Source organism: Spea bombifrons, chromosome 11 (assembly GCF_027358695.1).
Source record: "Spea bombifrons isolate aSpeBom1 chromosome 11, aSpeBom1.2.pri, whole genome shotgun sequence".
Taxonomy (NCBI): Eukaryota; Metazoa; Chordata; class Amphibia; order Anura; family Pelobatidae; genus Spea; species Spea bombifrons.
In genome coordinates, this window is record NC_071097.1 from 1,385,571 (window position 1) to 1,411,151 (window position 25,581).

The 25,581-nt window shown below is 45.9% G+C and overlaps 1 protein-coding gene across 1 annotated transcript; it reads right to left on the reverse strand.

The window, feature by feature from the left end:
* Positions 1-2,329: 2,329 nt before the first annotated feature.
* Positions 2,330-24,044, reverse strand: DLG5 (discs large MAGUK scaffold protein 5). The gene is made up of 33 exons (XM_053450478.1): positions 23,256-24,044; positions 19,849-19,917; positions 19,060-19,228; positions 18,655-18,798; positions 18,164-18,347; positions 17,550-17,809; positions 16,405-16,717; positions 15,941-16,171; positions 15,431-15,615; positions 14,899-15,024; positions 14,679-14,811; positions 14,341-14,468; positions 13,961-14,136; positions 13,323-13,426; positions 12,817-12,909; positions 11,247-12,170; positions 10,806-10,941; positions 10,275-10,419; positions 9,966-10,087; positions 9,563-9,637; positions 9,280-9,448; positions 7,486-7,648; positions 6,916-7,046; positions 6,545-6,709; positions 6,191-6,374; positions 5,736-5,884; positions 5,281-5,451; positions 4,495-4,688; positions 4,157-4,300; positions 3,882-4,009; positions 3,679-3,788; positions 2,953-3,062; positions 2,330-2,767 (listed from the first exon to the last, which is right to left on the reverse strand). The coding sequence occupies exons 1-33, from the start codon at positions 23,551-23,553 to the stop codon at positions 2,673-2,675; spliced, it is 5,928 nt and encodes a 1,975-aa protein (XP_053306453.1). The 5' UTR covers positions 23,554-24,044; the 3' UTR covers positions 2,330-2,672.
* Between the last annotated feature and the right edge of the window lie 1,537 nt (positions 24,045-25,581).

Below are 25,581 nucleotides of genomic sequence, written 5' to 3' on the forward strand. Positions count from 1 at the left end.
CTGGATTTTTAAACCGTGTGCATTGCACCCAGGGGCCACTAGGTGGCAGCAGAGCAGAGGAATTTAAAAAGCCGTAAATTGCGCATTCAGGTTGTAATATGGAGGGCTGTGCAGGTAAAGGCGGAGCAGAACTCACCCCGCTCCTCTGTCAAAGGCACCCCACAGATTACAAGGAGAAGGTAAAGAGGTTGGGGCTGAAAAGCTTTTAATGTAAACGTCCAATCCCCATCATGCTCATCCATGTGCTGGATAAACATGGGGGTGCTGTGGTTTATATATATATATATATATATATATATATATATATATATATATATATATATCTATATATATATCTATATATATATATATATCTCTTTAATTCTTGTAACTTAGTTATTCTAGGGGCTCCCTGTGTCCAATTATTTATTCTCCCCGGTCCATTTTTCTTATTCTAGGGGCGCCCTGTACCCCAATACTACTGCCATGGTCTCCTTAGCCCGCTGCTAATTCTAAGGCTTCCCTATATAATTAAATGTAATAAAATACTTTTTTTTTTTTTTTTTTTTTTTAAATCAATTTAAAGGTTTTCCCTGTTAATACCATAATTTGACCACAAATCCGCCGCTTCTCTTACAGGTTAACGAACGCCTATTAAACCGCTCACCAAGCACTTTAATATGCGTTCAGCATTGGTGGGGCTGCCTGAAACATTACCGGCCCTTTAATATGCTTCCACACCCTATGTTTTTTTAATTTTTTTTAACTGCTTCCATGTTAACTTAAAAACTTTTTTTTATTATTATTTTCAGTTAAAAGAAAAAAAAACTGCTATTGTTAATATTCACCATAACTGTGTCCCCAAAAATCTGTATCATTTTCTGGGCTGACCTATCAGCAGAATGAAAGGGTTAATATATCGGGCCCCTTCGAGAGAAAAAAAAAAAAAGCCCCCAAGCAGATTTAGCATCTGACGCCCAGTCTTGCGTGATTTGCATAATTATTCTGCCCTCCCCTGCAGAACAACTCTTTGGCCCCCCAAACCTTTCGACAGGGCGAAGGAAGCTGTATGAATCATATTCATTTTCTAAATGTGCAAAAGGTCTGGATAATTATAAAAATAAAACAAATACTTCATGTAAAAGAGACAAATCATTTATTATTATTTTTTTCTACAACAGATTCACTGAAATATCTACCGTTTCCAGTAATACGTTTTCTGACCGTAGTACAATCCCCCCCCCAAGTCAGTCCTAGAGGGGGTGGGGATGGAAACCCCCAAACAACTGCCATTTTAAAAGAAAAAACAAAAAAAAATCAGTTTATTTTTGGGGAGGAAGAAAAAAAAAAGTAAAATTCCCTTTTAGGAGAGGCTGCTCGGAGTTGGAATCAGACGCGTTTCTCGATGACAGTCGAACGTTCTGAAAAGTGGTTTCTGATTGGTTGTTTGGTTTTTATTATATAAATATTATATTTAATTCAGGAACGTTTACAGGGGATATTTTTTTTTTGGAGTACCTGGTATAAAAAAAAAAAAAAATAAAAAAAAATAAAAAAAAATTTGAGGTGAATAAAGGTAATATTGGTGAATCAGGATATTTGTAACTTACATAGAAATATGACGCCTTTGCCATGGCTGACATGTCTGCCGCTGGAGCCCAATGGTTTTATATATATATATCTATATTTAATTTTTTTAAAAAAAAAAACCCCCAAAAAAACATACAAATGGAAAGAATAGAATGTTAACCGCAGGAGGGGGAGAGACACACTCTCCCAATGCCAAAATACGTGAGTCTTGCTACAATGTATCAGTAGGTGGGGTCTGAATCAGGAATGAATTGTCGATTTTTTTGTTCTTTTTTATATGATTTTTGTAAAAGGAGGTATCCATGGTATTATAGGCGTTTAAACCACACAAAAAAAATGACTTTGTAAAGTGCAAGATGACCCTAAGGATTTAAAATATTTTACTGAGCTACAGAAGGCCACTTCAATTTTTAAAGTGTCATTGGTGGAAGGGACCCAAGGCTGGCCCTCCCCAAGCAGTGAACGGGTTAATGTAGTGTTATAAGGGTGCCAAAAGGACCCGGACTAAGTCCCAATAAATACGGAGAGGAATAGTTCGTTACCAGATGACCTCATCATATCTAGTACCTATAATTCTCGAGTCAGATCATTATGGGACGCAAAGTCCACCATACGCAACAATGTGTCCTTCAAAAGAACTTCTGGAGACTCTCCAACCACCACATCTCGAGATATGGGTTTGTGTTCAGGCTTTTCGCTTTACGTTGACTTCCTAAAATCCCACGATGGTTCTGGAGTGTCCATGATGTCTTTAGTCTACAGCTTCACCATTGACATTTCAATGGCTACTCCTAATCCTCCTTCCAATGCAAGCTTCGGCGAGTCCATTAATGATAAGGCAAGGGCTCCCCCATGTCTCTGCTCCATCAACGTCTCTACTTCATTGGCTTTATCTCCTAGCAGCTGGTTATCCATTGAGCGGTGGACTTTGCGGTGCTTCCATTGACTCGGAGATGCGTTCAGTGGCTTATCCATTGTGAAGTCCCCAACTTCTGAGAAGTCCCCATTGTCAAGTCTTCGAAAAAGACCACCGCGAGCGTTACGGCAGAAGACCAACGATGGACGGGTGTCAACGAAGCATGGGTACGGCTGTTTCACGGCGCTCATGCCGGGATCCACAGGGCTTTGTTTTGCTCTTGCTCCACAATCGAGATTATCTGAGTGCAAACACTAATCAGGGCACCCCCCTGGATCACAGCTGGAAGACAAGAAAACCAGGGCAAGAACTCGGTAAATATTTCCAACCCATTCCAGAATGCAAAGGTTTTGTTACAGTAAGGGCAGTAAACATGAGGACTTCACTAAGCCGGAGGTACATCTGGCATCTTACTCGGCTCTTGGCATGATCTAGGATCACCACCGACTTTTGACATGTCCACCCACCTGTGAAATACTTGCTGTATTCCTGCTCAATTTTCTGTGCGGTTTCAAACTGCTCTTTGGAATGTTTTTGCGTCACTTTGTCCCTTAGAAAGATCGGGTCCTTCTGCTCCCTGCATAGAGAACACATCACATAATTTTATTGACTGAATTCCATTCTGTGACAAATAAAAAAGCCACCCCATCAAAGCTTATATACATCAGTTTTATCAGGCTATTATGTAACCCTTTGCCGAGCTATATGGAAGCATGGAGACCTCAAGCCATATAGTGCCACCTGCTGGGTCAATACGGGTCCAGCATAGTTGTCAGAATCTATGGGTCCTTGAAGGAAAACCGATTGTAACCATGCCTTCCTATCAATAGGAGAGGTCTCTACAGATACCCCTAGCAAAATCTATCTTATACCTCCCAACAGTCCCAGTTTTGGCAGGGCAGTCCTGATGCTCGGGCACTGTCCAACTGTCCTGCTTATGGTCACTGGTTGAGAGATTCTCAGATCTCATCTGATGTGGCCCTTCCTGTGAGGCGGATAGGTGGCCACGCACCGACCATGCGGACTTCTAACAATGGCCGGTTATTGCGACAGTCCCACCCCTCCTCTTCGCAGGAACTGTTCCCCATCCATTGGGGAAAGGGTTCTCGTAACTCCTGGAGGAGACTTTACTTGGCCTACAAGAGCTTCACTCAATTCCTGAAAGAGACGTGCGAGGCACTGGAATAACTCACTTGATCTGCTTAGTGCTTTTGTACCGGATAAACAGGACTATGGGGTAGATTTGAGCGCTGTGGAGGCGTTCAATGGCGTGGGGTGCAATGTCCAGCAGACAGTGACAGTCCTGGGGATTAAAAAAACCATGATTAACACATGAAAATCAACCAACAGGATGAGATGCGAAGACATCAGACACCTAATGACATATAGAGGATACCTTCTCTGTTATCTCCTTTATTGAGGCCACTGTGGTGACATCAAAATGGCCGCTACGCCGCTTGTAGTCTATGAAGAGACAATCCTTCACCCCACGCTCTATGGCCTGCTGGGAGGCTTTCATCACCTCTGCACGACAAACAGATGGGTTAATTTGGAAAAGAAACTACACCAACAGACCCACCATGTTCTTGTTAAATTGTGTCCTTCAGTATCAGAATAGTTCTTTTTCTCGGTGAAGAAGGGATACCAAGGGACCATTTGCACCTAACTTACCAAGAGGACACTTGCAGAACTTCCCCGGAGATTCTTTTACCAGCATATCCTTCACGGCATCCACCAGAGGTCCCAGGATGAGCACGGGTCGAGGAGAGGTGCAGTCCACCCTCTGTACCTTCTGGTAGGCCAAGCTCATCGAGTCTACACGATGAGAAAATCACATATAAGTAACAAAAAAAAACACAAAAAATCAGGCCAAAGAATAGATGACTTGGGAATCTGCAGAACATTGAGAACATCAAGTCCACAACAGATTTAAAAAAAAATAAATAATCAAAAGTCGACTTCGCTCTCAGCTTCTCCCAGAAGTTGACCTATGTCCTTCATGGCCTTACCGTCCAGGAAGGGGATGGAATCCGTGCTGATCGTATCCAGGCCCTGGAGATCTTTGCCGTCCCGAGATCCGCTGCGCTTGTGTTTGTGTTTCCTGCGGAAGAAGGAACGTCTAGCAGCAGCCGAGAGAGTCTTCCCCGCGGCTTCATCTCGCGCTTCCGACAAGCTGAGCCTCCTCGAGAACTCTTGCTCCATACTGAGGGAATAAAATAGGGGTGATGTTTTAAGGATAATGGCGTACGTGAAACTTGACACGGATGATCAGGGGTCCTCAAGCCCCACTAAAGCCTATATACATCCATAATTAGCTAAAGGTTCCAACGTTACTCTGAACCTTCAGAAGCGGGTTTGGAGACCTTCCTTGATCACGTTAATAAGAGGAAACCCAGATTGCTTTATTTAGAATGTATTTTCCACTCATGTTTCATCCAATTTTCACACATCTTTAATGAAGATAAACTCTGGTTCTCTCCTGAGCATAGTCCCACCAGAAGCTCTTAGATGAGGTTGAGGTGGCAATAGTCGAGTTATCACATAAAATAATGTCTAGTTCACGCCTTACGCGTGTGTGAGGGAAGGACGGCATTATTCCAACAGTTAAAAGATTGTATCATTAAATTATGTCACGTAGAGGCAACGTGGTGGAAGAAGAAGACAACACGTCAACTTTTAATGATCTTCTCAAGAAGGTGCCTGGCGCTCCTGCCACACTCTGGCCTCCTGGCGCGACTTGGTTGAGAATCAACGTGTTTGAGAATCTGCGTGTTAATTGAGTGTGTGTCACTTACATGTATTTACTGGGTATCTGCCCTCTCTCCAGCTTCTGGGCGTTCTCATCGAGCTGCCACCCCATCCACATGCCAAACGTCCCCTGGAGGAAGGTGTCATCCACGTAAAGTATGTCGTCCTTCTTGAAACTCAACTCTTGTGAAAGCTCTGCTTGCCGCTCGTAAAGTGCTCTGCAACCAAGCGTACAAACCCACAATTAACTCTTCCATACCCACAACAGTATGGCGTTACCATCAACTGATCCTAATGAATCCATCCCCAGAGTATACAAGCTTCAGAAGATCACAGCCTATGGAGCTAAACACATCCAAGAAGGCAAACAAATATAACATTTATATTTTTTAAGACCTCCTTGATAAGTTCTAAAGTTGTTGTAGGAGCTTCGACTCCAAATTCGTGGGGCAGTTCCTTGGAGGTCCTCCTGGCTGTAGAGCTGCCCCTCTGGCAAACTGACCTTACGTAGAATCCATCCCCAGGCTGGTCTTTGATTTTGTTGAATTCGTCTATTTTATGTTGAACTTTTAGCCGGACGTTTTCTGCGGGTTTGAGCATTTCCAGATAAGCTTCTTCTGCCGTTTTGTTTCTCATTTCCACAGATCCATACTAAAACATTTAAAATAATGGGGGGGGAAAAATCATACGTTTTGGCTGTTCTTTTATTTAATAAAAATGTAATTGTTAAATAAATAAATAAAATTAAAAAGAAGAAAATACATGGAAACTGGGATTGAAAAGGGCTGGGCGGGAAGGAGTAGGAACTTCAGATAAAGTGAAAATAAAGAAGCGGAAAAGGGGAGAAGAGACCTAATAAAGTCCTTCTGTATCGAGGTACTTCATAAAAAATAAAATAACGTATGCCTCTATTTCAAAAGTTTAACAGACCGGTAAGTGGCCACCTCGTACACTTACCTCCAGAATCATGTCCCCTATAAGTAAGCCCTCAGCCCCACCAGCTGAGCTCTCGTCTTCCAAATCCAGAACAAATATCCCGAACAGGTTGCCCCCACAAATCTGAACTCCCAGCTCCACCGGGGACTTGGACAAGGTGACCGTGCGGATCTCCGAGTGCTTCTTAGTCCCATGTACTGGGGTCCTGGCCGAAGGAGAAAAGGTAGAAAGTAGTTTCATGATGTCAATCTCCGGAACAATTACATAGGATGTATGCGCGAGATCAAGCGGTGGACACGCAAAGGGGGGCAAGCCATGTTTCCAAACAAAGGGAGGATGGTGAGCCCCAACTGGAGGGTCACCCCAAATCATCACCTGAGTGAAGTGCGTGGGCTCGTGCTGGGCGTGGTCTCCTTGGAAGGAGGAGTCATGGTCCCCTCATCTTGCTCGCTCACAGTGTCAATGACGGAATGATTGTCAGGCGTGGCCGCCCCGCTGCTGTGTGGCGTGGAATGAGACATACTGGTGTCCAGACGCGAGCTGGAAGGAAACGTGATTGAGAAACACAGATCAGAAAATTAGCAAAAAGCGCCAGTGCCACCAAAGCACAAGTTGGATACATGTAGAAACTTAAGAAAAGTATGTTGCCAAGAAAAATATGTTAAAATTGGGAGTCCTAAAGTCTCACTGTATATAAGCCCAGACTACACACATGACACGGGTAAGCAGTAATATCTGCCCCTCACCTGGACCTCGAGTGGATGGACTGACACATGTGCGGGTTGTATTGAGCCAAGATGGTGATGGTGTCACACTGCTGCCCGATGATCAAGCGCGCCTGCTGCTCCGTGGCGTTCCTCAAGTTTATGCCGTTAAACTGTGGGCAAAGACACAAAGATGAACAAACTCAATAGTCTCACCTCTCATGGCTGCCACGAAAGGACAAAGCCCAATGGGTCAATGTATAAGCACACATCGAGAACAGACAATATCGATCAACTTATTCATGGCATGGTATCTACTATTTTTACATATACCTACTCTACAACCCAAGCCTGAATCTTTTTTACTCTCACCTGGAAACCAAACTCAACTAAAAGTGCTTCTGCAGGACCCTAACCACCATGTTCAAAAGAGAAGACTCCCTGATGTTGACCTCAGAAGGGATGAGCAATGGGTCCAACTCAATATCATAATGTTCTCCTACAATCTTAAATATTGTTTGAACTCATTGTACATCTTATTTCTTTTTGTCAAACTGTTTTGATCCTGCATATCTTGGAGGTGCCATGGGCCACGTGAAGGCCCCCACTTACCTCTAGCAGCTGGTCTCCATACTCTAGGCCCGCTTGTTGCGCAATGCTTCCGGCAGTAACCTTAGAGACAAAGATACCTCCACTCTCCCCACCACCGATGGAAATACCGAGGGGCTCCGAGCCTTTCTGCACCTTCACGTGCCGCGGCTCCTCCACTAGTGGTCTGCAAAAGGAGTTGGGAGGTTAACGGACCTTCATCAAGGAAATAAAACCCCACCCAAGTTTAGACCCATCCATATTTGGCCCCACAATGCCTAATCTCTTGAAATTGCAACACAAGGAGAGCCCTAAGAGCCTTAGAGCCAGCCAATACATACATTTCAACATAATTCAAGGTGTAAAAAAGAGACAACGAGAACTGATCCCAGCATAACAGGAGGACGACATGCAAAAGCACTAAGGATGTAGATCAGCTCCCATTAGATCTGCAATTTTCGTACTATACTCGCATATTTTATCTCCTTGCTTGGGACTTCATGAACATTGGCTTGTTTCTCAAGTCTATTCCCCAAGTACCCTGAAGAAACGAAGATTTTCATGAAACTCTAACGTCAGGTAGACCACTGAAGACCACTTGTCCATCCCACCACAAAAAAAAGAATTCACTCTTAGATCCAGCCACATGAAGGCCCTTCATTCATCTCAACAACTTCTTAACAAGCTGTGACATTGTCAGGAATAGTGCGAATCTATTAATTCCAGGTGAGCCAGCAGACCAGATAATGACCAAAGTCTGAGAGAACCTACGTTCTACATGGCCATGCACCAACTACTGCATACAAGTTCAACTCCACGCTTTCTGGAGCTTACAAAGCCAAGACCAGCAATGGACTTAACTTCTTGAAAAAAATCCTTTGACACTAGAAGATTCTACGTATCGGCATCCATTATGAACCTTCTTGGGGGCATTTACGTGCACATGCATGCAGGGAGCATGGTTTAAAACCTTTCTTGCAGGAAATACCACCAATGCTTTGTAGCCATCAGTGGTCCTTCCCCTGCCAAACATATCAGACCAAAAGGAACCGGATGGGGCTTGTGCATTTGTAGCATGCAGGGGCATCGAGAAGCAGGGTGGGAAAAGCGGACAAAGAGAACGGAGGCTGACCTCAAGCACCTTACTGAGGAAAACCTTGGTCTAGGAAGAGTTTGAAGTCTCATTAAAGACCTAGTGCGGAAAACATATCTGGACGGGAGATGGTAGTAATGGCTTGGGGAGAAGAGGTTAAAAGGGGAAGGATATATTCAACAGTTTAAGAGTTTGGGTATAAAAGTAAGGAACAATATGGTGAGGAGGAACAACACAACGTGAAGCATTACAAACAGGTGGGGAGAGAAAAGGGTAAAGATGAGACAATGGTAAGAACAATGTCAATGGAACAGGGGAAACAAAGAGAAAACACATTAATACAAGCAAAGACTTTGCAAGATAAATCACACAGTGAGATCAGTGGGACTCCATCACAAGGAGGTAATATGGATTCCAGGGGGAGTTGACCTCAAGATTAAACTGAACCATTAAAATAATCCCAGTTTGAACCAGTTAAATTCTGGAGACAAGCATAAAACCAGTGGATCAAAGCCACAGGCTTCCAGGTCTACATTAAAGGACATCCTCATGCAAGACCATTCAGTTCATGAACACATCCAACTATTTCAATAAAAGAACAGAGTTGGAACCAACTAATGTGGGTTATTTCTTCAAGAGCCATTAGCGAGGACACAAAAGTTCCCAAGATGGCTTCTGGAAAGGGTGTACATTGGCGATGAGGGGAAAGGCCAAACATTACTCACCTGTCCTTCCGTCGATCCCCCATGGGGACAGTGCTGACGGAGATCCTAGGTAAACTTGCAACAGAGTTCTGAGACTGGCTGCTGGCGAAAGAAGAGGTCTCCAAATTGAGAGGTGAATGGGGAGGGCTGGCCAGACTCGGACTGCTACACTCCGAGTGCGACAAGGAACCTGCAGATACACAAGTCATTGAGTGTCGTAGTTGGCCATCGATCAAAAGCGCCTGTCCCATAGTAACATGCGGATTCGTTTAGGATACTGATCTGTCCTCGGCCGGCTACTTACCTCTGTCTGAACCCATAGTGCACCGTGGGTATCGTGGGGTAATGTGGATTTTAATGCGTTCCGTTCTGGAGGAACCTGCCGGTTATCAAACAAACCGTGTTAGAACATAGAACGATACATTCACATTTTATGGTCATGGGCCATTGGATTATGACATCTCCCAGTTGCCACCAAGGCTGGACTATTAACTTCTAATACCCTTGCTGGGAAAACTCTGATGGAAACGGTAGTATACGTTCATAGGAAGCTCAATATCTACGCCTCATGACCACATGCGCACACGTCATTGCTTTTCGCAGTAACTGCCCGGTTCTATTTTGCTTGCTTGCCCACCAGTAGCCAAACTGAAAATGCTCCATGGAAGCATCTGAACCACAAGAGCTACAAAAGCAAAAGTGCTTACCCAACCTCGCGCTAGAGGGGAGGGAGTTGGATCCATGAGGTACCCTGGGGCGAGAGTTTTCGCAGTAATCCGCCGGGTGCTTGTGACTCAGGTCCAGGCTCAGCCGGCCATGATGTTGGGCGCTATCCAAAACAAGCAGACGGGTAAACGATAGCGGAGTCCAGCTGCCTCAACCAAACCCAATTAACACGTACCGCTCCACGCATAATCAAATAATATGAATTAACTTAAACAAAGGTAAATAAACATAGAATGTAAGTGCATCAAGTTAGACTCCTACAGACTCCTGATATAGCCATGAGCTCATACCTCGGGTGCTGGTGCTGTGAGCAAACCTGCCCTGTGGACGAGGGGCAGTTATTAGAAGGGACCCGTTGACTCCAAGCCGTGTAGATTGGATTCCTTAAAACCGCAGTGACGGCAGGGCATGGAGCCAGACTCCGGGGTACAGTACCTGAAATTAGCAGAGGGTAGCCGTGTCACAGATATGGACCATACCATATCCCACAGGGGTTGGGAGGATGAAATGGGGTTCAAAAGCGTCTTCCTTCAAGAGCATTATATTTAAGAGTTGAGCCATTTGTAAGAAACTAAAGTTAACTTTAAGGACATTGTTTTTTAGTGTGGCTACTAGAAAATCATACCCAGGCCCTTCCTACGGCCCCCTTTAAAAAGGGAAATCTCTATTGTGTTCTTTAGGAAATCAACGCCAGAAGGCAAATCCCCTTTTCCCTGTAGGATATGGTCCATGCGCCGCTACTTTCTGAGAAAGATAAATGGACCAAGCCCAAGGGAGTCTATCTACCCTCTACTGTCCGGTATACCCCAGCCACCACTCACCTGACATTCCTGGCGCACACATGGAAGCCGCAAACGCTTCACTGTGACGGGGGAAGCGCGTGGGGGAGAAACGGACACAATCGTGGGCAAGCTCAGGAGAAAATCGGTCCTCTGGACTCTGGGGGAACTTCTGTACCTGCCGGAAGTGTCAGTGGTAAAGCAGAAGAGATGGTGACCATCTACGGCAAGCATGGTGGCCATGTTGTTTACCTAGCAGTAGACTATAGAACAACGACTGTATCCTGTCTCCATTTGCAGATGCAAGCTGAATCAATAGAAATGGACACCTAAACACTTAAGACACAAGTGCTTTACCCGGCCAACCTTGTGACCTTATATCTGCAGGAAGGGCTGAGCTGGCCCTGTATAAGGTATTGTTAAATCAGCAAGATAATCTCAATTACACGTTTTATCACCTTATCTTACGTCTCTAGTACCTACCTGCAGGCCTGTGTGGGGGATAGCTACAGGTGCGAGTCGGTGCTTTAAAGCCGGTGCAGATAGCGGCCTGGGCCTCTTCACTTCAGGCTCTTCCGCTCTCTGTAAACAACTTTCGACCTCTCCGCTGCCCCGAAAGCCTGGCAAGACACAATCGTTGCCATCTTCCCGGCAGCACTTGCCAATAACCCTACTGTGGTGAGGTTTGTGGGAGCCATCCTGATTGGTCAGCGGGATGGGGACAGGGGATGGGCTTGTAGGTGGGGACCCCGCCGTTACAGTAGAGTCTGACGCAGAACTAGACTGGTGTCGGTGTTTGAACTTGATCGAGTCACTGCGTTTTGGAGGAGTGGGAGGCGTTGGTGGCCTCTCTGGCTTTGGGGCCTGGGATGAGAGAGCTAGAACAGGAACAGGAGGAAGGTAAGGCATTTTTGGAGGAGTCTGAGGTCTCTTAAAAGTATCTGGATCAAAGATTGACTTCCTCTGTCTGGGCCTCTTGAAGACGGTGAACTCACTCTGTGAATGTCCTGGGCTCACCATGACTTTGGGCCAAGTGCCACTGCTCTGCTTGGCTGTAGACACCTCAATCAGTGTCTCCTCTATAGTGTCTGCAAAACCTAGTGGCCCTCCCTGCACATCCAGCATCTCATAGCCAGGGCCCATGAAAACTTCCCCTCCGAGGGAACCCAGGCTGTGCTCGGAATGGCTATGACAACTTAGCTGAAGGGCCCTCTCAGATCCATTTCCGTCCGCCATTTCCTTCTTATGATCCATGATGTCTGGGCAGAAAATGTCTGTCTGCGTGGAGCTGTTATTCTTCACGTTCCTTTTATTCTGAGACTGTATATTGGGGGGAAGTACCCGACATGACTCCTTCAGGTTCTCAAAGAGGTTTTGCCCACTCCAGGATGTATTGGGAGGGAATACCTAAAATAAACAAAGAGCCTATCAAATGTGACTACAACAGAATCGGCGTCCTTCAAAGTCCTACGAAGCCCGACTCTTCCTTGAAAACAATTTACCAAATAATTGAGAGATATTGTTTACTAGCTAAACATTTTTTTTTTGGGGGGGGGTCTTTGCCCTTTAACTTACAGTTGCCATGTGGATAAAGCCACCCTTTGACCACCTAACCACTGCCTTGTTGCTGGACTACCCTCTTGACAAGTTGTCTTGACTTTCCACTGATGGAAGCCTTACCACCACCTAAGAAGCTGTGATCCTACTTGGGTGTCCTACTCAGTTGCTAGGGTGCAATCCTGATGTCTGAGTGTAACAGGAACTTACTATCCAAAAGGAAAAGGAATGATGTCACTTAATCCCACAAGCATGGCAACGTTGATGTGGCTTCACATCAGAGGCATCTATAAACAGGTCCAATAACTCCTCTTCTGTGGGCCAATAACTGATACATTTAGCTCTCTATTTGTCTCTAGCGAGTCTCTCTTATAGAGTCTACCAGCGTTCTCTATACATCCAGCTGTGTGTCCTCTAGAAGTCAACAGGGGTCTCTCAGATGTGCCAGGTGATTTTTGGAGGCTCCACTAGATACTTTGGGATGCGTTAAATGTACCTTCAACAAGGAAAGACTCAAAGATTCCCGGCAGCTGCGTAACAGAGCTTCGCACTCGGTGACAGACTTGTTATCTAGAGTTATGCCGTTGATCTGGAGAAGAGAGAACGCATCAGAAGAAAGGTTAACCCTTCAGCTGAAGTGCAGGAAGGCCAATAAACCCAAGGTAATATATTGTACTTCAATACCAAGAAAGCCCATTAAAGGCTCAAACGAGTCACATTTCAGTCCTGGCAAACTCAGCGCGACGATTACCAATGGATACCCAGATCCTTCAACGTCAAACGTTCTCCACACCACCTCTTCCAAACCTCATTAACCAAAAGTGATATGTTAGGACCCCTGGAATGGCTCTTTGAGTCGCGTGCAACCCAAGCCAACGACATTGCATATTTCCATATCAACTCTCACAAATGGAGGCTGCGTTTGAACCAGTTTTGTGGTTGGCATCATATTAAACACGGATATTAAGCATTAATAGGCTGGGTTTGGACCCGTAAACTCACGGCCACTATCCTGTCTCCAGGAACAAGGGTTCCTTCCTTGGCCGCTGGGCTCCCTGGCAGCACCGCAGCCACAAGCACTCCGCTCTCTAAAGAGATACCGCTGTCTGTTGAGCAGAAAGAAAGGCGTTAAAACGAAGAGGATCGCAGAAAATGAAGACAAAACAAAAATAAAAAATGGAAACATCAGAAAAATCTAGTTTTAAAAAAAATATATATATATGGCCACTGGCACAGGAGGGCAGAAAAAGATGGGTCACATCAATGTCCACTTGGTGAGATTTCTAGACAGTCCATTTTTGTGGTCAGCAGGACAGGTTTGGCCCCCTTTGAGCAATATTTAACCTTCTCCTGTTGCCCATTTTTTCTTATGTTCTCCCAAACAACTACTTTACAAAGAAAGATTTTTTGATGATGGACGTGTGTTATTATCGACGAAGCCAGATGACCAGAAGCAGGAACACTATGTACGATGCATCTTATATCTGGAAGATTAAGATGACCACCACGAAAACAGTTCACCCACGGTACCAGGTTAAATAGAGAAGGTCAACCAGATAATTACAGGTCGCCTGGATAGAGTGCACTTCGGGTGGGCTATAAGGTCCCAAGTCAGGTGACCATTATTCCAGACTCCTCACCTTTCTGGCTTCCCAGGTTGATGTGGATAGGCGTTATAACGCGGCTGCCCAAGGATTTCCTCCTGCGTACGACCATGTTGATCACGTCTCCTCCGCTCAGCACGGCTTTAATCACTTGTTTGCGGTCCTTGTTTGTGAGGTCCACATCGTTGATCTTCACCAGACAGTCGTTCACCCTGCTCAGGACATTAGAACACACAATGGTCTTTAAGAAGAAGAAAAATAGAATTCCAATGGACTTAAAGATATGGTCTCCAATCTCATAAAATAATTTAAATTAGTCCTAGACCAGACAGCGAATTCAGCCAGATGTATCGTCTAAAAAAACAAATGGTTACAAGGACACAATGCATGCACAAACGCTAAAAGTCAACTGGTACCTTAACCGGCCATCAGCAATGCTGCCTTTATCCACCTTGGTCACAAAAATGCCACTGTCTCCGGGAAAGAAGGGCTCATTCACCCCGTCGGCCACATCAAAGCCAAGAGCATTGAGGTCCATGTCGTCCTATCAAGGGGCAGGAGAACAGACTCTTAAGTAAGGGGACAAAACACCAAGAATTGTCTATGACAAGATGGTACCCTGACTTACAAACTGTGGTAAGGAGGCCTACAAATTATAGATTTTGAGAAGTTATATCCAAAATGTAGATACCCTTACGAGACCTTGGAACACAGCTTCCCTACACATCCACGCTGGGACGTGTTCTCTACTCACCTTCTGTCTCTCAAACTCCACTACTTCAGTCTCCCATTCAAGAGAGTCAGTGTCGATGGCCGAGTCGTGTGAGCTGTGAGCTATCAGCTGCCGAAACCTGGCCTCCTTCTCGATCTGGTTATCCATTTTCTCCCTGCAAAGGGTTAAACAGGACAGCGTCAATACAGGCCATGACAGATTGTACTATATTCAATAAGAAAGAAATCAGAGCTGCACTCACTTCAGTTCCTTCAGCTCCCGTGTAGCATCATTCTTCTGCTTGCGCATGTCGTCCAAGTTACGCAGAGCCTCTGCCAACTCGCTGACTGCCCGGTCACGCTCCCTCCGAAGGTTATCGCACAGAGTCCTGCAATGATCACAACTAATGAAGGCTCCATGTCCGATAAACTACTCAATACTATAAACAGCGGCAAACCATTCAGAAGAAAAATGGCTGCTTCCATCTGTGATGTCATCATTCTGACCTTGCATAAAGGTGAAAACCTACTTCCTATAGGGCTGTCCCATATCGAGTATTAATGCAGATCCTCAAACACTTGGTGACTGACAAATATCTGAAGAACATTTTAGGGAGGAACACCAACTCAAACTTCTAAAGAACATTTCAGACAGGAACACCAAGTCAACTTAGAAGTTGATGGACACAGAAAATTCCAAATTACTTATTTTGCGTTATTAAAAGTGGACCACTAGGATTTAGGGCAGCAAGTAAACCTCTAGGAGATACCCAGTGCTGGATCCGATTGACTCACCTTATACTCTCTCTCTCCGCCACAATCTTGTCTCTCTCCTGGAAGGCCCAATCTCTCCTGCATTTGGCCACCTCAGCTTCCTGGGTGGCCTCCTTCAGCTCATGACTCATGGCCTCGTACTGTTTCCTCAGGACTTCGATCTCCTTGTTGGCTCTCTCCATATCTAGAGTAGCAGAATCCTGGATCTAAACATTTTAGAAGCAGATATGAGGGTTCAGAGGGTAAATACCGCATTTAAGAATGTCCCAGATGCTCAACATTAAACCTGTATAATTTAGGAGCTAGGAATTTATGTATCTCTACGAAATAGTAGAAAATATTGAAGCTTCAGACCCTAAAAAGGTCTTAATACTACAACAAGGTCAAACATAAGGTGAACCTTTTTGGAGATGAAACAAGAGTAGACATCCTTGGGGGAATAATGGCAAACAAATGGCAAGCGATATGGTCTAGGGGCGCAAGTTTAAATAACCTGGTTTCACTACTGGCGTAGCTAGTCGGCAGCCATACCTGTCTGGCTTGGTAGTATTCCCTCAGTAGGTGGTCTCTCTGAATAATGGCTTCCGTCCGCTCTTTCCGCGCCACGTCGCGTTCTTCCTTCACAGTCTCTATGTCTTTACAAGCCTGGTCCAGTTCCTTTTGGGCCTCCGTCTTATCCTTCACTTCATGGCAATACTTCTCCAAGAGTTCATTCCTCTCAAAGATTGCTCTGTCTCGCTCGACCAGAGCAGAGTTCAGCTCCTGGCGGGGGGCGTAAAAACATGGTGTGTGTCGTCTACATGTTGATGGCTTTCAAGTCAACCTTCTCACCACAATAAGCATCTGCATCCTTCCGGGACACAAGCCACCTACTCTGCCCCTTTTTTCACCCATCGTTTCTTGCCCTTACCAGTTACAAACATGTACCGCGTATACACCAAGTTCTTCACTTAAGCCCAACCAGATCCCCATCAGATGTTTTCACCATCACTTACCTGTCTAAGAGCCTCCATCTCCTCACTTGCCACCCTGTTGTCACTTGAATTGTTCTTCAACCGCCCTTGGGCCATCTCCAATTCTGTCTGCATCTTGTCCATCTCCTTGATGACCTGGTCCCGCTCACTCATTATGAGGCGATATTCGTTGAACACAGAGTCCCTTGCCTCCTTGTATTTTTCTGCATCTTTGACCGCTTTCAGTTGCATCGTCTTAAAACGCGTGGCTTCAGCCTGCAACCTCTCCACTTCCCTTTGTAGCTCCTTGTTCTGCGAGGTCGCCTTGTTCAGCTCCTGCTGGATAGAGTCGTACCTGGGGGAAGACCAAATAACCCAATTCCTATTAGTGACGAGTAGGAAATGTCTTCTCTGCCCAGAAACTCAAACAATCGAAATTCATTCAACACCTTGTTCTTGGGTGGCCCTGGCAAGCAAAACATTTTGATGTAGCCGCGAGGAGGAAAATAAGATAATAAAAGCATAAAAGCCTAGGGGGAAAACAATGATGGCCAATAAAAATAAAAGAAGTTCAGCAGAGACAATGGGTTATCTGTTCTAACCCACCTTAGCAAGTCAACCTCGCTCGGAGCTACATGGTTATTACTTTTATCCGGCCACCATGAGAGATGCATCTCTCAGCTCCTAGTCAGATAGCATTAGCCTGAGAAAGTCAAGTACGTTGACCCCGTCTCTGCTAGACCTTTATGTAAAAGCTTCATTGAAAACAGGAGGGTCAAACGCTAGTCCTCCAAGGCTGAAGACACACCAGAGTTACAATATTACACAGGGATACAATCAAATTCTGTAAATGAAGAGCACAGTCACAGGGCCACCATCAGAAATCTTGGAGGCCTTACCCACCACTTATCACCGAGCCTTGCAAGATAAAACCCTGGCATGGTTTAGGCTCTCCCGCCAGACACAGAAAAACATGCAAAAGGATCAAAAAGGACAGAAGGGGAGAGGTCTAACTTGTATCTCCTCCACACTTCATGGGCCAGCAGCTTGGCTCGAGGCAAGACTTGGTCCCCCGAGCAAAACCCACTATCTCCATACAATCCCATTGTTGGTTTAGATCACCATCCTGCCCACCCGCCTTCAGCCCAGAACCATCTCTAGCAAGAAGGGGCATCCGTGTCCTCTACCTTCTCATAGAAGAGGAGTACTGATGCTGAAGTTGCACGGCGCTGTCCCTCTGCTTCAGGAACCCCTCCAGCTGCTTCTGCAGGCTCCTCTTCTCCTCCTCGCTCTGCTCCAACCGACCCAGGTCCAAGTTATGAGTGGACACCTTCTCATTGTACTGTCTGCGCAGAGAGTCGTAATCCTTCTTCACACCTTCCAGCTTGTCCAAAGCCGTGTCGTACAACTTATTGATCAGCTCGGAGGAACCGTTCTGCTTCACCACCTTGGGAGGACAAGAAGGAGAAGATATGCTGGGAATAATGTTTGATTTCAAATATTTTCCATAATTTAAATAAATGTCAAGATTCGTTATTTTCATATTTAAAACGTGTGAATAATTTTATGAATTTGGCAGAATTTTGCTTTAAATATTTAATATATTTTATTTTGGTGATGGGAGACTTTAGTATATAAATTCCATTTACTTAATTCTATATGGACACGCCGTATATAAAAGTCTTGTGGTTTAAAGTTTGGGGATCTCTTGAAAACCAAAAATCTACTTTTTTTGGTAGCGACTTGAAAACGCGTTGGGTTCTCCGACACTCCTGGTGAAACCGTAACGAACGGAAATTACCAGCTGCTGTTGGCGACGGAGCTCCGAGATTTCCCTCTGGTCGGCTTCGTGCATCCTCTTGAGGTCTTGGCAGGACTGTTGCACGTGCGTATACTCGCGCTGCAGCTGCGCATGCTTCCGGCGCAGGCTCTCGCTGTCCTCCTGTAGCTGCGTCTGGTCACTCAGGACGCGGCTGTGCAACGTGCTGTAGGGAAGACGAATGTCAAAACGTGGGCTCTTCCCTCATATACCCAGACAACAAACAATCAAATTTCAGCATCAAGCGCTACCGGTATAACAACGACAAACACGAGGATACGAAGTTGGCAAAGATAATTTGCGTTTATTATAAGCTTAAATTACTTTGTAAGAAGTTTTTTTTGGAAATTTTTTTTCCCCAATGGAACCTTTAACTAAGAAAAAAGAAATTACAAAAAAAAAAAATGCTTTTTTTAACCCATTAACTGCCAGGAGATCCCTACGGGGTAAATAATCAATGTCTTCAGACTCACTGGTAAAAATCTGCCTCCTTGGCGGCCTCCTCACACTTCTTCAGTGCTTTAGAGTGCTGGCTTTGTAACGCTTCCAGCTCCGACATCGCCTTCATGCACTGAATCTTGAGACGCTCGTAATCTGGAGTAAGATTGGAACTTGGCCTGGAACCACACAGGTCGACAACAATTTATAAAGAATTAGGGGGGAATCGGATGTCGAAATGAATCTTAAATCACGCAAAACGCTGCATCATTTTTTTTAAGGGAACACTAAAAATGGTCACGTGATAGGAAAGCAGTCACCTGATGGGTATAGTAACACAAAAAACAACTTCCTAGAGGGTTCTGATCTGCTAAGGAGAAACGTCACCTTCTGGGTATACTAGCTTATTCATTAAATCGCCTCAAGAATTGTTCTTTTACCTGCAGTCGTCAAAGGTTGACCCTGGAGAGGACAACGCCAGCCTCTTTCGCAGCTCGTCCCTCTCACGTGTTACCTGTCTCAGCTGGGACAATATGGTCTCCAGCTTCTCACTCGCGTGACGGCTGTCTGCAGCAGAAGGGGGAGGGGACGATGGCTTGTTGGACGTACCTGGAGGGGGCAAAACAGGCAGGACAAGCATTATAAACACCAATTATGCTACAGCCCAAGACCTGTACACTGTGTGTCTTTTCCTGGGCCCAAAACCTCTCCCGGCAATATGTCTTCTCCTGGGCCCAAAACCTCTCCAGGCTAAATGTCTTTTCCTGGGCCCAAGACCTCTCCAGGCTAAATGTCTTCTCCTGGGCCCAAGACCTCTCCAGGCTAAATGTCTTCTCCTGGGCCCAAGACCTCTCCAGGCTATATATCTTCTCCAGAGCCCAAGACCTCTAGGTCTATATGTCTTCTCCTGAGCCCAAGGCCTCTATGTCTTCTCCTGAGCCCAAGACCTCGAGGGTATATGTCTTCTCCAGAGCCCAAGGCCCGCTCGCTATATGTCATCTTCTCAGCCCAAGACCTGGTCTTCAACCACAGAGCAGTGGGGTTTTTACAGACTCATCTAGCCGATTATAGACGAGTTCGACCACAAAGTTTTATCTGACCTGAACAGGGCAACATAACCCCATCTATATAGAGAAGGAAATTACAAAAGGTATCCCTACGGAGAACGGCGTCCCACCATTAGTAGGAGCCTAGGGCTTTCACCCCACTACCTGCTGCTGGGTTCTTACCTACACTGCTGAGGGAGCCGCTGCTCTCCGAGTCCGACGGCATAGTGGTGAGAACGCTGTAGGTAGAGCCTGTTTAAAGAAACATACGAATAGTCACGCTTTTTAGAAGAATAACGGTCATCGTCAATCCGCCATTTTGTTTGCTGTATGGAACGGACTTCATTAGCATCGCCATAAAGCATCAGCTCAGTGTGGTGTTTGAGCCGGGAAAGCCACCCCAAATATCACATGACTGACAACAATGGCGGCTCCAGATAAAGGGAGTTTATTGGGACAAAATGAGTTAAAACCAGGTTGTTGCCCATGCTAACCAGACCCGGAAAATCAATCTACGCCGTCCACCCCAAGGTCCTGCAACCGGGCCGGCTCATACCGCGGGTCCTCGCGGGGCTGAAAGGGTTACAGCCGAGTGGAGCAAGCGTATTGATTCTCCTTCTCCCGAGGCGAGATTGCTTCATGCGCCACAAGCTCGTTTTATGGCCACGGACACATCCAGCTCATGGCTATTCCGTTTAACCCGTTGGGCGCCGGAGAAAGTCTCTGCATTATTCTATAAGGCGCTCCTGCCCCGGTCGAGGGTTATTCAAGAGGCAACGAGTTCCTTCCAGGTCTCCGCGAAGGGCACACAAACCCGCAGCTTGTAACGGGGCTGCGGGGCCAACAGCCGGCCATTGGAAGCCAGGGGCCAAAGGGTTAACAGACACCAGTACGATGACAGCGCACTTTGAACACAACAAAACGAGGCATTGTTATTAATCAGCGGCGAAACCAGTCGGCCCAGCTGTGCCGTGTTACACGCGACGTCAGGGGTGTATTGTTACCGGGACTCCTGCGCGGCCTAGGAGCCCCAGACGGGGGGGGGGGAGAAAGGGGCAAGTCTGGGAAATCGGGGCAACGGGACGAGAGGAAGGGAGAGAAGAAATAGAGAACAAGGGAAGAAAGGAGGGAGAAATGGCAGAGGAGGGGAGGAAGGAGGGGGGAATGGAGAGAAAGAACAGGGAGAGAGGAAAAGGAGGGGGAAAATGGGAGACAGAAGAGGAAATGAGGGTTAAAAACAAATAAATGGGAGAGAGGACAGGGGTGGAAAACGAGAGAGGAAGAAAGTAATGACAGAGAAAGTAGAGGAAAGGAGAGAAAACATAAATGGGAGAGAAAAGATGGAGAGAGGAGGAAGAGAGAGAGAGGAGAGGAAAAGAGAGAGAGAGAGAGGAGGAAATGAGGTTTAAAAACAAATAAATGGGAGAGCACAGGGGTGGAAAGTAGAAGAGAGAAAAGATAAAGGGGAGAGAAATGACCAAAGAGGAAAGAGGGAATAAAGAAGAGCAAGGACAGGAGAGGGAAGGAGGGAGAAATGAATAAATGGGAGAGAGAGGACAGGATGGAAAGGAGAGAGGATAAAATAAATGGGAGAAAAAGAGGACAGGGAAGGAAAGAAGGGTGAAACATACATGGGAGAGAGGAGAGAAGAGGGACAATGGAAGAAAGGAGAGAAAGGACAGGGGAGGAAAGTGGGGAGAAAGGAGGGAAGTTTAGATTCAGGAGCCGTATGTCTATCCCATGCATGTTTTAATTCCCTCACTGTATGAGTCTCTACCACTTCTGCTGGGAGGCTGCTCCACTTATCTACCACCCTCTCAGTAAAGCTACTGTTCCACCTCCACTGCTGAACTCAAATGCAGCTTTAGAAGCATCATCCCTAACACAGCAGAACGTCAGAGTCATTCCCGTAAATAACTATTCAGTTATCATTTTTACCGGGAACACTTAAATGTCATGTGACGTAACGGCAAGCACTGATAGGTTGTTTCCATAGAAACTAAAAAATCCTTCTGTTACTTTGTCCACTTTATGTAATTAAACAGATCCGAGAGGGGGCAATTAATGGAAGAGCATCTTTCAAATACCCTCGTAAAGCCTGAGCCAATCAGCACCTTAATGGGGAGGAATAATCATAGAGATCCTGGGAACAGGAAGTTAAGATGGCATATCCTTAACGGGGGGGGGCGGGGTCTAAGATATTTATGTATGATAACGTATAATATTTTTATGCAATTATTACTTAATTAAAAAGGTAAAAATAATAAACGTATCCATGACAAAGTGTTTCATTAAGTAATAATTGCATGTTTTAAATAAAAATATTTGTACTTTTTAATTAAGCAAAATATTAATTTTTACCATTTTAAATAATAGTAATAATAATTGGATGTTTAAATATTACTATGAAAAAGTAAAATATTAGTATTGTTGTTATTCTGTAAGAACTAACATTTTTTTTTATTTATTATTATTGTTTATTAAAAGTAAAATTATTTTGTTATTAAAAGATAAAATGTATATAAAATATGTATATAAATGTAAAAAATAGTCAAAATATTATTTTACCTTTTGAAATAATAGTAATTTCTTTACTTTTCAGTTAATTGATCGTTTATTCATGAAAAAGTAAATGTATCAATTCACTAAAAAGTTAAATTATTATTTTTATTTTAAATGACGCACTTTGACCCCTTTTAGAATTTGATGCTTCGTCTGACGTCAGTTAAAGCTGCGGTTCCGCTTCTGTCGTTTTATTTCCCAAAAACAGTACAGAACCGCTAAAGACGCGTTTGTCGTTTCTATGGCAACTGTGCCGGCTTGCATGTCACATGACAATTAAGAGTTCCCGGTAAAAATTTTTTAAATAATTACTTCCGGAAAGCATTCAGCCTCGTTTAGGAATCATGTTCCTAACAGTTAACTAAAGAGTTAAATTCAGCAGAGGCGGTGGAACTGCAGCTTTAGAATTAACCCCCTCCTCCAACTTCTTAGCTCAACTTAGGGTCATAGACACGGCTGTCAGGGCTGTCCAGCTCCGGCCCTTCAGCTCTACGGCTTACGTTGGCGCTACGCAGATAACCACAACACACTCAAAACACAATAATTAACCATTAATTTGCCAAAATTCAACTTTAAAAAAAAAAAAAAAGTTACATGGCGGGTAATTTTCATGCTCTGTGGGTTACAGTGTGGCCCTAAAGACACCCCGGCCCCCGAAGGCTGCGGACCCCTACGAGCAAACCCAGCACCCCAACCCACAGCTGCTGGGTATCCGGCTGTAATAACTACTACAGTTCCTGATACTATGACTTCTATGAGGTCATAGGGGGTTTAGGGGTTAACGTCAGATAACCCAAGACGTCATCAGTGTCGGAAAAGTGACACATTTCACACGATGATGTCATCGGCATACGTCATTTGCGAGCGTCTACCAGAGGCGGAGGTCCGGCAGCCTGGTGCCACTCTATGGCCCAGCGACACCGTCAGGTCCGACCTCTCCACCTGGCTGACGCTAACCGAGATCCATAACTCCCAGTACTCAGATCCACCGCCCACCCATACGTTTTTATTTGGGGGGGGTTCCTCACCTGCATTGTCTCCCGTCCCGAGGCCGTTCAGGTAGAGGATGGAGAGCAGATGGGGTTCGGTCTTCTCCAGGGCCACCCTCAGGTCTTGGAAGTGGTCCTTCTCCTTGACCAGGAGCATCTTGAGTAAGAGGTCCACCTTGTCCTTACCGGTGGGGCAGCCGCTGTCCAGTTCTTGCCTGTCCCGGACGCTGAGGGTCCCAGCCTCCTCCAGGAGGTCCACCAGTCTATCGCCACACCTGATGGACTCCACCAGCTTCTGGTGACACTGTTGCAGTAACTCCTTGTGTTTGGGCTCCATCCTGGAGATCCTTCTCTCTCTCTTCTCTCTCTCGCTCCCCTCTCCCTCTCTCACCTCCTCCTTCTCCAGCAGTGTGTGGCCTCTGTGAGTCCTCCTGAGTTAGAGGCCCAGCTTCAGCCTCCAGCTCCCAGCCAGCCCTGAGCACAAGCTTCCTCTCCTACCCCCTTTGCCTGCCCCCAGCCTCCAAACAGCAGCCATATTGCCCAGCTGGGGAGGGCTGAGGGCTTGCATAATGTCCAAAATCCTCTCCCCCCTGTTTTTCTTTTTTTTTTTCCTCCCCAAAGTCTTCCTAGTTAACAACCACCAAAAAGAAAAACAAGAAAAAAAGATCTGCCCCCTCCTGGGGTCACTTCTGAGTTACATGCCTGCTGGGGGTGTCCATGGCCTCCTATCTGCCCCGCACACTTTGCTTTTGCCCCAGTTTTCTGCCCCTGTTTTTTTTCCCCCCACTGCCAGTAACAATGTATCTCTTTAAGGTTTTTTTTTCCTCTTTCCTCTCCCTGTCTCCTCCTCCTCCTCTCTGCTTCTCCCTCTCTCCTCCTCCTCCCTCTGTCTCTCCCTCTCCCCTCCTCCTCCTCCTCCTCTTCTCTCTCTCCACACCCCTCCCCACCCCTCTATCCTTCTCACTGCTGGGTAATGTGTGCTCTTTCCCTTTACAGCTCAAATAAAGCCAGCCAGCACTAGTCTTAACCCTTTGAAGGCTCTCCCGATGCACCTCTGGAGATGGGTTACCCTGACTGTTTCAAGTGACCCCTCCCAATCAGAAAACATCAAAAATTCCAAAATTATTTATTTTTCTTAATATTATTTTATTTTTTTATATTTATTTATTTATTTTTTAAAATTTATTAGAGTGGTTAACTATTTAACGGCTGGGTGTTATACAGAGAACACCAGGTGGGGGCGGGGCCAGCTCCAGTTCTAGAACGTTCCGAGTCCGTCCTGCTGGGTTCGCCGAGGGGGTTCCCCCAGGAACATCGACACGTGGGTTTCTCTGCACGGACGGCCCTGTGATGTCATAAATCAGCGGTGTGATGTCACCGCGCCGCAAGGGGGTCAATAACCGGGGAAGCCGGCCATCAGTGCCGGAGTCAGGACTGCCCGGGTAAATCCTGGACTGTTGGCAGCTATGCAAACCATGCCCAGCAAGCAAGGGGAAAGGGGTATCTCCTGTTGGGGTATAAAGCTGTAACGGGACAAATGGAGTGGTAAGTTACAGGGTGCGCCAAGGAGGCTACGTATATTGGTAGCCCTTTTTACGTCTCATCTGCCCGCCCTCCGTGGACAGGGCAGGTACAGGGCCTGTTGTGGCAGTGCCCCCCCCTCCGGGTATTTATAGATTGAACACCCCAAACCCACCATCAGGGAAGACCAGGGAAAAGGTCCAACAAGGTAGACCTCCTGACCTCCGAAGCGGCCAATGAGAGGCACTCTTCTGTTAGGCCACCCATCGATCGGACGGAGTCATTTCATTGGTAGGCGTGTAGAGTCCAAATAAGGCACGATGGGCCCCAAACCTTCACCTCATGGGGGTCCTACTCCCTAAAGAGGCACATTACCCACTTCTTGCCCTGGCCAAAAGCCCCGTGGGAGGGCCGGAGCTTCTCAGGTGCCCCCTCAATGAAGTCTTCAAGAGACATGAACAAAAACGAGCTGCCGTATAAGCCCCCGAAAGGCCAGACGGCAAGTGGGGAGGAAAAAGTGCGGCGAGGGGGGGTAAACCCTACATTAGAGCAAAAATAATGGGGTTTATTTACCCCGTTTAATTTATAAAGCTGTTTCTATACACATTATCGGGGCTTTTAGGGCTGTAGAACCCTGCGATCCCCTCATACCCAGCAAACATTCTGACCTCCTAGAAAAGAGGGGCATCAGGGGAGGAGAGAGGGGCATTTCTTAGCTCTTTCAATGTAAGTTGACTATTGCTGGGATCATTCGCCAGGAAGCTTACAGCCCGAGGACGATCGCTGAGACACTCATGGTAAGCGACAGCTCCTTGCACAAGCAAGCTGCTCCCGTGTCACCAAC